Here is a 12,251-nt window from a genome sequence, read left to right as displayed (position 1 = left end):
CCAATTTATATATAAGAAACGTGCTTTCAGTTGCTGTTAAAACTTCACTTCCAGGCGCATTAGCGAGTATGTGTCCAATAATTTCATTGAGGAGGGTAAATGAAAATGTTTCTTGGTAGAAGTCTCGAAAGGAGCCTGGGACTGCAACTTTTCCATCTGCTCCCACGCAGACAGAGTGTGCAGAAAGTGCATGTGCTCATGCAGGCTCACCGTTGCACTTTGGATCTCTGCGCAGATTGTTACCAGCGCTTAGAATTCCTGGGAGATGCGATTTTGGACTACCTCATAACCAAGCACCTTTATGAAGACCCGCGGCAGCATTCCCCAGGGGTCCTGACTGACCTACGCTCTGCCCTGGTCAACAACACCATCTTTGCATCGTTGGCTGTGAAGTATGACTACCACAAGTACTTTAAAGCTGTCTCTCCTGAGCTCTTCCATGTCATTGACGACTTTGTGCAGTTTCAGCTTGAGAAGAATGAGATGCAAGGGATGGACTCTGAGGTTAGTGCTGTTTAAACTGTGAAGTCAGTGCTAAGGGAAGCAGCCGACTGTGTTTGGGCAGTGTGAGTCCTGACTCACGGCTGTCCAGAGGGATAGTTAGAGGCCAGGGCCAGGCTGCCCGCCTGCTGCGTGTGGGCTCTCCAAGCAGAACTGCCTTGCCTCGCTCAGGTAGGCTTTTGAGGCTTGGCTGCCCACTCCATGGACCACGTGGTCATTCAGGCGAGGGGCCTGGGTTCTCAGCTCCTTCAGTGAGGCTCCTGCATCAGGCATAGAAAAGTTGTACAAGTGCACCTCGTCCCGTGCCTTCGCTCCTCTGCCATCACAGTATGATGTATCTGTTCCTGTCTTTTCTAAATGGGTCAGAAATGTGTGGTAGCATCTCAGGTAAGCTCACACGTGTACTCTTGCACTGTTTGAAAGGGAGCTCTTGCTTGTAAGCTTTGGGCGCTGGGAGGCATCTTCTGCTCTTCGGTGTTGTCTGCTCAATTATGTGCATGCTGCACTGCCCTGGCTCGGTAGGCAGGGACACTGCTCAGCTACCCTGTCCCCTCTGCACACAGTGGTTAAGGTACTGCATCCTAGTCGGGGTTCATTCTCAGCTCACTGTTCTGACCTTGGTTTTTACTACCTCTTTTGCAATTGCCCCAGACCGCTAGAGAGTAGTGAGTTTCTGGACTTTGTGTGGGAGTGGAGAGTCTGGGGTTGAAACCGTAGCAGCCACAGCAGGATTTATGCTCCCTGTTTTGCCTCTGTTAGCAGTCCCTGCTGGAGCTAGCCAGCAGCGAGGTGATGAAGGGAGCCATCCACGTATATTTCTAATTGAATTCTTAATTCTAGTTGAATACTTAAGCTCTAAGTTTGAGGGCTTTACTAAAATTCAAGTTCTTTTGATGCATCTTGGGTCTGTTAGTTTTTCTTCCTCCTTCTACTGCCCTTTGTCTGTATTAACGTGTAGAAGCCGCAACGCTTACCACACATGTCATGGTCTGGCTTTTCTCACTGAGCTGTTTTTTTTTTTTTTTTTCCCCTTTAAGGAAGTCTATCTTTGTGAGCCTTAGCTTCCTTAGCTATAATGAGAGAGTATTAAACCTACCAGGTTTGAAATTATCTTTACATTCCAGAGCCATGGGGTATGAGTAATGAGTATCTTATAGAAGTCAGCATTTGAATATATTAGATAATTTGTGTACAAATTAAAATTTTCCCTTTTCACAATAATTTTGTGCTTTGTTGGTGATGTTCTTAGAAAATACAAGTAAACAAAAGAAAGGAAGGTTGAAGTTGTCTGGTAATGTGGTCTCCTATAGTCAGGGTTAGTACTTGGTGATACACTGTTGCTAATGTGTCCAGATTTAAAGTACATAGAGGCTCTGGTGAGCTGCGCCTCACCAGCGCCTGCTGCTCTGACTACCAGCTGGCCTATGACTTGTGGTGATCACACACTCAACTTGAGACAGCTCATTTCTCAGCTCATTTCTTTAAATGGTCATTCTAAAGGGATAATTAAGTAGTTTTTTGTTAAGGCATTTACTGAATATGAGTATGATACATAGGCTTGTATATGAAATTGTTATTGCCAGTGATAGTATTGCAGCATTGAAGAATTGTGGCCTTTCCATAGGGAAGGTTTTATTCCACTGGTCCAAGTACACACTGGGCCAGCTCTGCTGTCTTAGTGAGTGTATGTTCATGTTTTAGTGCCAGGAGCCTGGAGGGAAAGGGTTACAGAAATAGAAGTGGCAGTCTCCACCCTCGGCCCTGCACTGTTGTTCTTGCTGGGCTCTGCACCGTTGTTCTTACTGGGCTCTGCACCGTTCTTGCTGGGCTCTGCACAGTTGTTCTTGCTGGGCTCTGCAGAGAGAGAGAAGCGTCTTCTAATAAAGGCAGTTATTTGGTTACAGGTGGTTTTGAAAATACTTAACTTCTAGTTCTGTGTTAAACTTCAATTCTGTTTTAATTTAAAAGTCTTTTTTGTTGTTGTTGTTGTTGTTGTTGTTGGTTTTGTTTTCCTTTCCCTTTTACTGGGCACCGGTTACTTGTTACTTCCTTTTGTTTTTGATAAGGTGTTTTGGGGATACCCACAGCAGTGAAGCAGGAGGCATGCCATGGGTCTTGGCCACTCTCATTAAATATCAAAAGTTAGCCAAGAAAGACAGTCTATAGACAGCCTTTGAAAGTACCTTTTTTTCTGACAAGTTACTTCTCTTCAATAGCTTAGAAGATCCGAGGAGGATGAGGAGAAAGAAGAGGATATCGAAGTCCCTAAGGCTATGGGGGACATTTTTGAGTCTCTTGCTGGTGCCATTTACATGGACAGTGGAATGTCTCTGGAGGTGGTCTGGCAGGTGTATTATCCAATGATGCGGCCGCTCATAGGTACAGTGCTGGCTCTTTCCCCTTGTGATATTGAAGAACACTATTTCAAATCCTTCTAGGGTTTTTGGTCACATCATGTAATCTTTCATTTTGATTACAGAAAAGTTTTCTGCAAATGTGCCCCGTTCTCCAGTGAGAGAATTGCTTGAGATGGAACCAGAAACCGCCAAGTTTAGGTAAGTAGGGAATGCGCCTGAAAAACTAACTAAAAAAGTGTTCTCAAGAAAGCGTAACTACTGACTCAGAGTGTCCACATAGTCGTGCTATGATCCAGTTTCCATTTTTGGTCTGATTAGCAGCTCTTTTGCTTTTTGTTTTTATAAAGCAAAGCTGAATGAAGGAGGAAAGAGTAGCCTTCGTTGACAGTGTGCGACAAGCCTGGTGCGCGGTCAGCTCATAGGAGGGACACTCAGCCCAAGAGGGCTAGAGGTGCTGGCTGACGGTAACAACAAATACCTCTGACTGCTAACTCAAACTGTCTGGGTTTTGCAGCCCGGCGGAGAGAACTTACGATGGGAAGGTCAGAGTCACCGTGGAAGTGGTGGGAAAGGGGAAATTTAAAGGTGTCGGCCGGAGCTACAGGATCGCAAAGTCTGCTGCAGCGAGAAGAGCCCTCCGCAGCCTCAAAGCTAACCAGCCTCAGGTTCCTAACAGCTGAAACCTCCAGACGCGCAGGCAGCAAGACGATGAACCAGCATCACAGAAATGCAGCAAAGGAGGATTCAGAGTTGACATGGAGCAGAAAAACTGAAGGCAGAATTTAAAGTTTGATAACAAGATAGATAACAGAATAAAACATTTAATATGTGTATAAACTTTTTGGAACTAATTGTAGTTTTAGTTTTTTGCGCAAACACAATCTTGTCTTCTCTCCCCACTTCTGCTCTGTTTAAATCACAAGAGTGCTTTAATGCCGGCATTTAGCAAATTCTTGAAACCATTTTGATGGGGTTTTTGTTGTTGTTGTTGTTTTGGTTATTGCATTTTATTTCTGTTGACTTTGCTTGGTGTTAAGAGGTTATGGAGCGTAAGCCTCTAACAGTCCCTAGAACTGGGTAGAGTCTCTGGCCTTGCAGTCAGTTCCTCAACACTAGTGCCTGTCCTGCAGCAGTCACTGAGCCCAGCAGCAGAACAGTTTGGGACAGAAGCACCAGTGTGGTTGGGGGCAGAGCTCACTCCCAGGCGCTGTTGCACTTATAGTAAGGGACAGATTTTGAGTCAGTGTTGGCTGTTGATAAGTCGAGGCCAAGTTTTCTGATGCCACATAGTGCTGCACAGAGAGGGTTCTTGCCTTAAAAGTAGAGACTTGATAGTTTTCTTCCTTTTCGGTCTTTTGGGAACAACTTGTTTTGCCCTTTCCTTTATCTTATTATGCATTAGATGAGATGAGGTGACATAGCTCACTAGAGTTCTTGCGACAGAATGATTGCAGGTAGGATTTCTGTCACACGTGTATATACACTGAAGGCATTCTAAAAGCCAGAGTGAGTAGTCTGGATTTTTAAAACATCATTATAGACAGGATGTGTGACTAGGTGCCCAGTTTTCCTCTGACCTTCCTGCCAGGTAGTCACGGTGATGGAAATGCTTGCCCAGTCAGCTGTTGTAACAAAATGGCCCTGAGACGCAGTGCACCCAGAGATTCTGCAGGTTTGTAGTGAGGCTGGGGCTCGTTTAGAGCAGCAGAGCCGGGCGTCTCCTGGTCCTGCCCATGTCCCGACCGTGCCTGCAGTGTTGCCGGCATCACCAAAGCTATGCTGTTTATGCTTGGAGTCGGCATTGACACAGACTGCCAGGACTGACACCTGGGGTGGAAGTCACTAGCTTAGGAAAACTAGGTCATTAGTTCCATCTCAGAGTAAAAGGAACTAAAGCTTCCTAGGCATTTGCTGAAGCTTCTTGGTTAGGTTGGTAGGCACTCTTCACTCGCACACCTCCACTCCCCTCCCTTTGCCTGCGTTTCCCAGTTGGTGCTATGTTTATGTATCATGCTTGAAGTTTGATTTTTTGCACTGTGACTATAATACCTCTTAATTTACATTTTTAAAATGCTATATGGGTTGGTCATGCCCTCCCACTGACATACAGTAGAGGTTTGCTGCAATTTGCCCTATTAGCTTGAAGTCTCAGCAAGCTGAGCCAGGGTGGCTCCTACTTCCCACACATCCTGCTGAGGCTGATGCTTCTTGTAATGCTGCACTTAGGTTTAAATTGCCATTGGTTTTCCTGTGCATCATCTACCTGGAAGAGACGCTGTGTGTGTGAACACACAGAAGCTGTTGGCCCCACTTCCTAGGGAACCTCAAGTGGGGGGAGAGTGAATTTCTCTAGGATCATTTGCTGGCATTGATCTTAAACTTCAGTTGGGATCTAAATTATTGAGTTTTTGAGGAAATTAATTTGGGTGATTTGTTTTAAATATTTAATTCTGATTTGACATTGTCTGTTTGATTTAAAGCACCCCACTCCTCATGCACACACACAAACCTTAATGCAAGACATCATAACAAGTTCAAACCAGGTGATCTTTTGAATGTTGTAGCTGTAACCTGTACAGACAGACAGTAAGGGGGTGGGATTTGGGGAGGTGGCGTTGTTGTCCTGTCACAGTCTCTTGGTAATTTATAAACTACCTGATTGTCTGCATTGTGACTCACGCATTTACCCCTGTGCCATGGGATGTGTGCTCTCATCCTGGCACCAAAATCAGATTGTTTCGCAGTTCCGATTCCTGGTGGGAGAAAAATGCCTCAATATATTTTGTAACCACAAGGAGAGTATTTTTTGTTAATATTAAGAAGTTCAGAGTTGGATATAATTAGATCATCCATTCTCAGGGCTCAGATTTCCTGCCATTATTCAGAATGTTTTATCAACAGCAAACTTGGGCTGTTTTCATTTTTTTTCTTGTTGGATGAAAGTACCTGATAATTAATTTGACTCACAGTTTGAAGCATTTTGTGATTCATCCAGAGACCAAGTTGGAAAAATAGAAGTGTAAGTTAGACGTGTGATGACCAGGGATGCTTCTGTGCGGTGCGGTCCCCAGCTTCCACTGGTTGAAAGGCTTTTGCCTTTCAGAGAACAGCTGCTCTGTCACCTCGCTTGGTGACTTTGTATGCCTCCTCTACCAGTGGAGCAGAAGGTGAACATGGCCAGCGCCCGTGTAGACTGGTGAGGGCCCACTGGAGGCAGCAGCTGCAGAAGGCATGGGAGCTCGTCAGGGTGCTGCAGCCTTGGGAGTCATGTGCATGTGTGTGGCTCTGTCCTTTGTTCTGTCCATGCTGCTCATGGCAAGGGCAGTGCTTGGTGTGCTCTACCTGGTTTCCAGGGACCATGCTTACTCCAGAGGAGGGGACATGGTTGGGCCTTGGCTTCAGTTCTGATCTCCAAACTTGAGAAGATACTGTGATGCCTGCAGCGTGTCACACACTTGCACAACTTAACTATTATTTGTCTGTGGCTTTTGTTTTTCTATTTGTAAAGTGAAAGCATGGCAGAAATTTGTTGACTGAACAGTTAATTATGCTTTTAAAATGTTTTGATTACATTTCTTTTTTCATTTGTATTATGTGAAATGATTAAATTTTGAATGACCTCTGTCTAACACTCCTATAATTATCCTTTAATATACTGATGCTTTTATTTTCTTGACAGTAGCCCATCCTCAGAAAGATAGACATGTTGTCTGTGTGATGAGCAGGGACTTAGGCTGCTTTGCTCTGCTGTTCAGTTCAGTTCCTGTGTGCAGTGTCTCACCACCAGCCACCACTGGACAGTGGCCGCAGAGCGCCTAGAGCAGTCAAAACCCAACAGCCACGCAGTTTGCTTGTAGGGAGGGGCCTGTTGATTGGAAATGATTCCTTGCTAGGCGAAGGCATCTAACCCTTCCACACAAACTTACATTAGTAACCGAGGCCTTGCACCTTTCTTTCCCCGATGGACCTGAGCTACACTCTCATCCTTAGCTGATTCCTGTCTGCAGGGGCGTGCAGGGTTTGTGTGCCGCCTCTGTGCTTGCTTTAACAGCATCTAAGAACCTATAGTTCCCACCTGCTGATTACTCTTCTGGAATTTAATTATTTCTCAATAAATTTTGTATTTTATATTGTACATGAGACATTTTAAAGCTATGTTTTAAGACCAAGGATAGTTAAAATGATTGTAAAAGTTGTGTGTCTGACATGGAGACCGTGAGCTGTCCACTAGCAGGGAAAATGAACACCTCAAACTAACTTGCATATATTATTTTACTCATTATCTTTTTCTTGTCCATTTTTCTTTGAAGAACAACCACGGACAGTTTAAATGTTACAGATGCCCCCAGAACTCACCTCAGCTGCTGGTTCTGTAGCAAACGTGCAGAGGTGGCTGGGAAGAGCGCATCTGCCTTTGCTGTAAATAAAGGGAAAAATGACTAAGGTGAAGTCAGACTGACAGCCCCGCTGACAATAGACAATGGCCATCACATGCTGCAGCTAATTTTTAAAGAAACGTAGTTCACGCACATGGCTGTCGCTGCAGATCTGCAGGCAGCACCTTACCGATCAGTTACCTTTAGTTGTTTTTGTTTTTCTTTTTAATAATTGTAGCCAATAAAGTTATGGTCTGTTCACTTTGCTGTGTCTTTTTATCTTTTGTTGTTGTTGTTTTAATGTTGTGACAATACAGTATAAACAGGTAAGCTGTGGTAGCTGTAGTGGTCTTGGAAGGTTTTCATCACATGATCTGTGTGTTTTAAGTAAAATTGTGTTCAGGTTTTGCTTCATGTTCTGAGAAATGGCACAGTTGTCTTTTTAAGACCTTGTGCTTTACTCAAGTTTCCCCGTGCTGACTGATATGTCCCAACTCCTGGATTGTCTGTGACATGTCTGACTCCTGGGTTGTCTATGACATGTCTGATGTGCTCCTTAGTGAATTTGCAGATCCTTAGAACACATTTCCAGCATTGCTGGGTAAGTGAACATTTTTAATTCGTTTAAACTTTCATTTCTGAAAGTTGTTAGCATGAAGAGAGATTATCAAGTTGGGAGGAGATAAGTGGGTAAGAAGTAGTTTCTTAAAATATTTTGCCAGCCATTTGCATGCCCTTACCATTTCACAGGGTAGCATTCTAGGTATGCACGTTCCTTTTTAATAAAAACTAGCAGATTTGAGACTATTCTGTCAGGGTTGCCTGCTTATTTTTGTTCCCTTGTAATTCATATAGTCAATCCATAATCCCTTAGTGTACTGTGTGTGTGTACACCTAGAGAGCTACCTACCGCGTGAAGTTAATGTCATAAGCATGTTAGAAAGGTTCCTCGGTAGCTGCTCCTTAGCAGATCTGTGTTGTACCTGGTTCTTGCTGATTGAAAGGAAGCCACAATTCTCTTGTGCACGTGGACATGCATGAATCCAGGTTCCGAATTCTCAAGTCTGGAAAGCACGATCAGCTTCTAGAATTGGTATAAAACCTGAAATCTTGAGTACCTTACATCCCGCTAATGTGAGCATCTATTGGCTTCTTTCAACTTGCGGGGGTGGGGGGGGCAGTAATGGGCTCTGTGTGGTACATGGGAATTCTCTGAGCTGTGCAAACTTCCTCACTACTGCAGTGGAGCCTGCATTGGCCTCAAGGAGTTCAGCTAAGGGCTCATGGGCCTGCGGGAGTAAGTAGAGAAGTACTAGGTGCAGGCCTGTGCCAAAGTACATGTTTGTACTCTTCCCTGACAACCATAAAGGCCGCTTCAGGGGGCCGGTTGGGGCAGGGTGGGGTAAAGAAAGGGTTTTGTGAAAGCCTGGTCATCAGGCTTGATGTGTTCCTAAGTCCCTACCGATGTCTGTTAGTACAGTCCCTCCCAGATGGGCTGATGAAGCATGGAAAAGGGAACAGTGAACTTGAGTTTGTGCTAAGTGTCGGCTGGGTCTGAATCCCCTGAAACTGAGCTAAGTAAATCTGTCAAGGATTCTGCCCAAGAGCTAAGTAATGCATGCAGAGATGGCACAGGTTGGTAGACAGATGGGAGAGGAGTGAAGATAGTGGTCCATTCCACTTAGTGAGCAACACTGGCTTCAGGTCCAAAGTGCAGATCACAGACACACACAGGCATGCATATGCACACGCACCTCACGGCAACAGCACGGTAGGCCCACTATGTCATTCTCACATGCCCACAGCATGAATTCTGGGTCTGGTAGCTGTCTCGACTTCTCGTGGCAGAAGTTGGGATGGTGATGCTTGGCGTACAAGGAGCAGAATATAGCTAGGGACTCTGAGCTGCTGAAATGTTATTCACATCTCCATGTGTTTTCTGGCATTTCTGAGAAATTAATTTTGGTGAGTTGCTCACACTCAACATCCCTTGTTTGGCTTTGTTTTGAAGCTGGGCTTGCCTACATCCTCACTTGCCTTAGTGTGCATATCTGCCCTGTGGAATGGAGATGAATGCATTCTAGAGATTTCCACAGATGTGATACAGTATACATTTAAAATGTGCTGCTTTGTTAATGAGTTCTTTGCAGGACTTTTCAGGTTTTATTTGTGCCTGAGTTCAGTCTCAGAGAGGTCTGCATTTCTCTAACTTCTTTAAAGTGCCTCCACAATGGCACTCTTGGTGGCCTGTGAGCAGTGTTCAGGACACGCCCAGGCAAGGTCAGACAGCCCTGAGGTGGTGTGGGTCTCCACCTTGGTGCTTTCACACCAGAAAGTGGCCAGCCCTGCCATTGGACTAGAAGAGGACCCATTTCTGGTTCAGTGAGCTGTTCTGCCGAATAGATTTTATGTAAAAATGGTCTCCCTGCATCTACACACTGGCCCCTGATAGTCACAGAGAAGAATGTGACCATGACCCATGAAGGTTGTCTCCCTTGGAGGAATTGCACCTGCCCCAGTCATAATGAGCGATTTCCCCCCATTATCCCCACTCCGCAGCTTCCAGGAGCCCCATGTATGTCCTGCCAGCCCTGAGAGTTCGCACCCCACCAGCCCACCCCAAGCCCCAGCTGCAGCTCTGGATGCTGCCTCCTGTCCCCAACCCCTCTAGCTGCAGCCACTGTTCTGGGCTCACATCAACACCTCACACCCCACTCATCTCATGTGATAGCGCCATCTCATCACACATCTGATCCATTAGGGAACAGAGAACATGGCAACCACCCATGTCCCCACTTCAGGCTGTGTGCAGCTGAAAGGCAACGTGGTTCCCGTTCCATGGTCTCAATTGCCTGTGTAAATGGTTTCTGGGGAGATGTGGTGTAGGGGGACCAGGGCAGTTCCCAATTTGCTAACTTTTAAAACACTTTTTGCCAAAGGAAGTGAGAACTAAGCCCTTTTAAGTCTCGGTGCATTGTGGGCATAGGGGAATAGTAGGGTCTCCTGGCCAGTTGTACATAAGAAGTTGAGACTTGTAGAAAGGGCAAGAGCCAGTGCAGAACTGTCTCAAAGGCTTGACTCTTTCTTAAAGCTTTGGTCTGGATGGATACTGTGTCTTGTAGCTGATATCTCGCCTTTTTACTTTGACTGCCTAGCAGCTCAGTTGACTTCTTCAAAGCCCTGGGGACAAAGCAGTGAAATAGCATGAGCCTGACATGGTCATAGGCAGTTCCATCCTGTGGGGAAAGCAAATATAGCCAAGGCAATAGCCACAAACATAGGGAACAAGCAGTTTTGCTGGTAGTCACTTCTCCCTTTCCTGTTGTCTCCATCCCTGCCTCCACCCTGTTGTGTAGCAACATCTGGGCTGTTGTTCCTTGCTGTGGCTTCTTTGGGGGAATGGATCCTGGCAGCCGGTAAGCACAGAGGCTTTGCTTGGCCTCAGATTTATTGGTGAAGCAGCTGCTGAGCTGGCAGGAGCTGACTGGGATGGGTAGAACAGTCCAGAGGCAGGCAGCATCCCTCAGCCTCTGCTTTCAACTTCACACTTGGTTTTGCTGGTCTGTCCTGTGGGGGCATATGTGAAGCGGGTACAGCCCACGTCCATGCCTGCTCTGTGCAGCTCTGTGCAGGCCTGGCTCTCCATGCTTCAAAGGTATTGTGCTCTCAGCTTTCTATCCTGCCTCAGGCAGTAGGGGCAAGTGGCTTAATGGGAAGGAGCCTGGGTTTTGTTGTTGTTTGGTTTTTGCTTGAGAGCTGTAAGGTCACTTTGGGTTTTGGTTGGTGGTTAGGTTGGTATGGGAGTGTGTTTGTGTGTGCATGAGCATGTGTGTGGGGGCCGGAGGGGAAGCTTAATGTCATTCTTCAGACACTGTCTACCTTGTTTGATGCAGGGTCTCTCACAGGCCTGGCATTTGCTGAGTAGTGTAGCCCCTGCCTCCACTTCCCCAGCACTGGGATCCAGCATTTCACATGGGTGCTGAGGCTTCAACTCAGGTCCTTGAGTTGCATGGCAAGCATTTTACTAACAGCCTCCTCCACAGCCCATGGTGGTTGGTTCTTAAATTATATTCACCTATTCTTGTATGAAGAGCTGAGTCAGTCTCCCTGACAAGCCAGAGTGCCAGTTTGTGGTCTGGTTTATAAATAAATGGTGGAGTCTCTCCAGACCTGAAGCTCTCGGAGACCACTGGTGTTGACAAAGGGGAGGTGCTGACAACCAGCCAGCACCTCTGGGCACCCAGAATATCTGAGGCCCACACATGTCCCGGGACACTTTACTTCAACCCTTCAGATCCAGGGAGAGACAGTGGGGAGCATGGAGGTCATGCCCGGGGGAGCGCCACTCTGCTACTCTTCAGCTAGGTTGTGGACCTCGTGGGGTTCTGTCCCCTTGCCTGTGCAGTGAAGTTGGCCCAGGAGGTATGCTTATTAACAGATGACAAGGACTGATTGGGGTACAGTCCAGAAGGCTAGATCAAAAGGGTACGTCCACACATGGTGTCTTAGTCAAAGTTCTACTGCTGTGAAGACACCATGACCACGGCTACTCTTACAGAGGAAAGCATTTCATTGTGGCTGGCTTACAGTCCAGAGGTTTATCACATTGCCATCATGGCAGGGAGCATGGTGGCATACAGCCAGGCATGGTGCTGGAGAAGGAGCCTGAGAGCTCTACATCCTGATCCTCAGGCAGCAGGGAGAGACTGACAGAGGGCCTGGCCTGAGCATTTGAAATCCCAGAGCCCACCCCCAGTGACACACTTCCTCCAACAAGGCCACACCTTGTTGTCGAGTGGCAACCCGCCCTAATGAGCCCATGAGGGCTGTTCCTATTCAGACCAACACACAAGGAGGAAGACATGCTGTGTTTTGAGGGAGGGACAAACAGTTCTTCACAAAGATGGCTTCACACATCGCTAATGACATTGTGATGGGAGTCACCTGTTCAGTAGGCTGTAGAATCGCCTGGAAGGTGAGCCTGAGGGCGTGTCTGCAGGGGTCCCATCAGCTGATG

General features: G+C 46.5%; 1 protein-coding gene across 1 annotated transcript in view; it reads left to right on the top strand.

The window, feature by feature from the left end:
• Dicer1 (dicer 1, ribonuclease III) overlaps nucleotides 1-7,495 on the top strand; it is a 67,548-nt gene extending 60,053 nt beyond the window's left edge. Inside the window, 4 exon segments of the mRNA XM_051196547.1 lie at nucleotides 236-504; nucleotides 2,718-2,880; nucleotides 2,981-3,056; nucleotides 3,373-7,495. Coding sequence (XP_051052504.1) covers nucleotides 236-504; nucleotides 2,718-2,880; nucleotides 2,981-3,056; nucleotides 3,373-3,538 — 674 coding nt within the window. The 3' untranslated portion in view covers nucleotides 3,539-7,495.
• The last annotated feature ends 4,756 nt before the right edge of the window (nucleotides 7,496-12,251 follow it).

Source organism: Phodopus roborovskii, unplaced genomic scaffold (genome assembly GCF_943737965.1).
Source record: "Phodopus roborovskii unplaced genomic scaffold, PHOROB, whole genome shotgun sequence".
Lineage (NCBI taxonomy): Eukaryota > Metazoa > Chordata > Mammalia > Rodentia > Cricetidae > Phodopus > Phodopus roborovskii.
The sequence above is the reverse complement of the archived record's forward strand: the minus strand, read 5'-3'. Positions and strand labels throughout refer to the sequence as shown.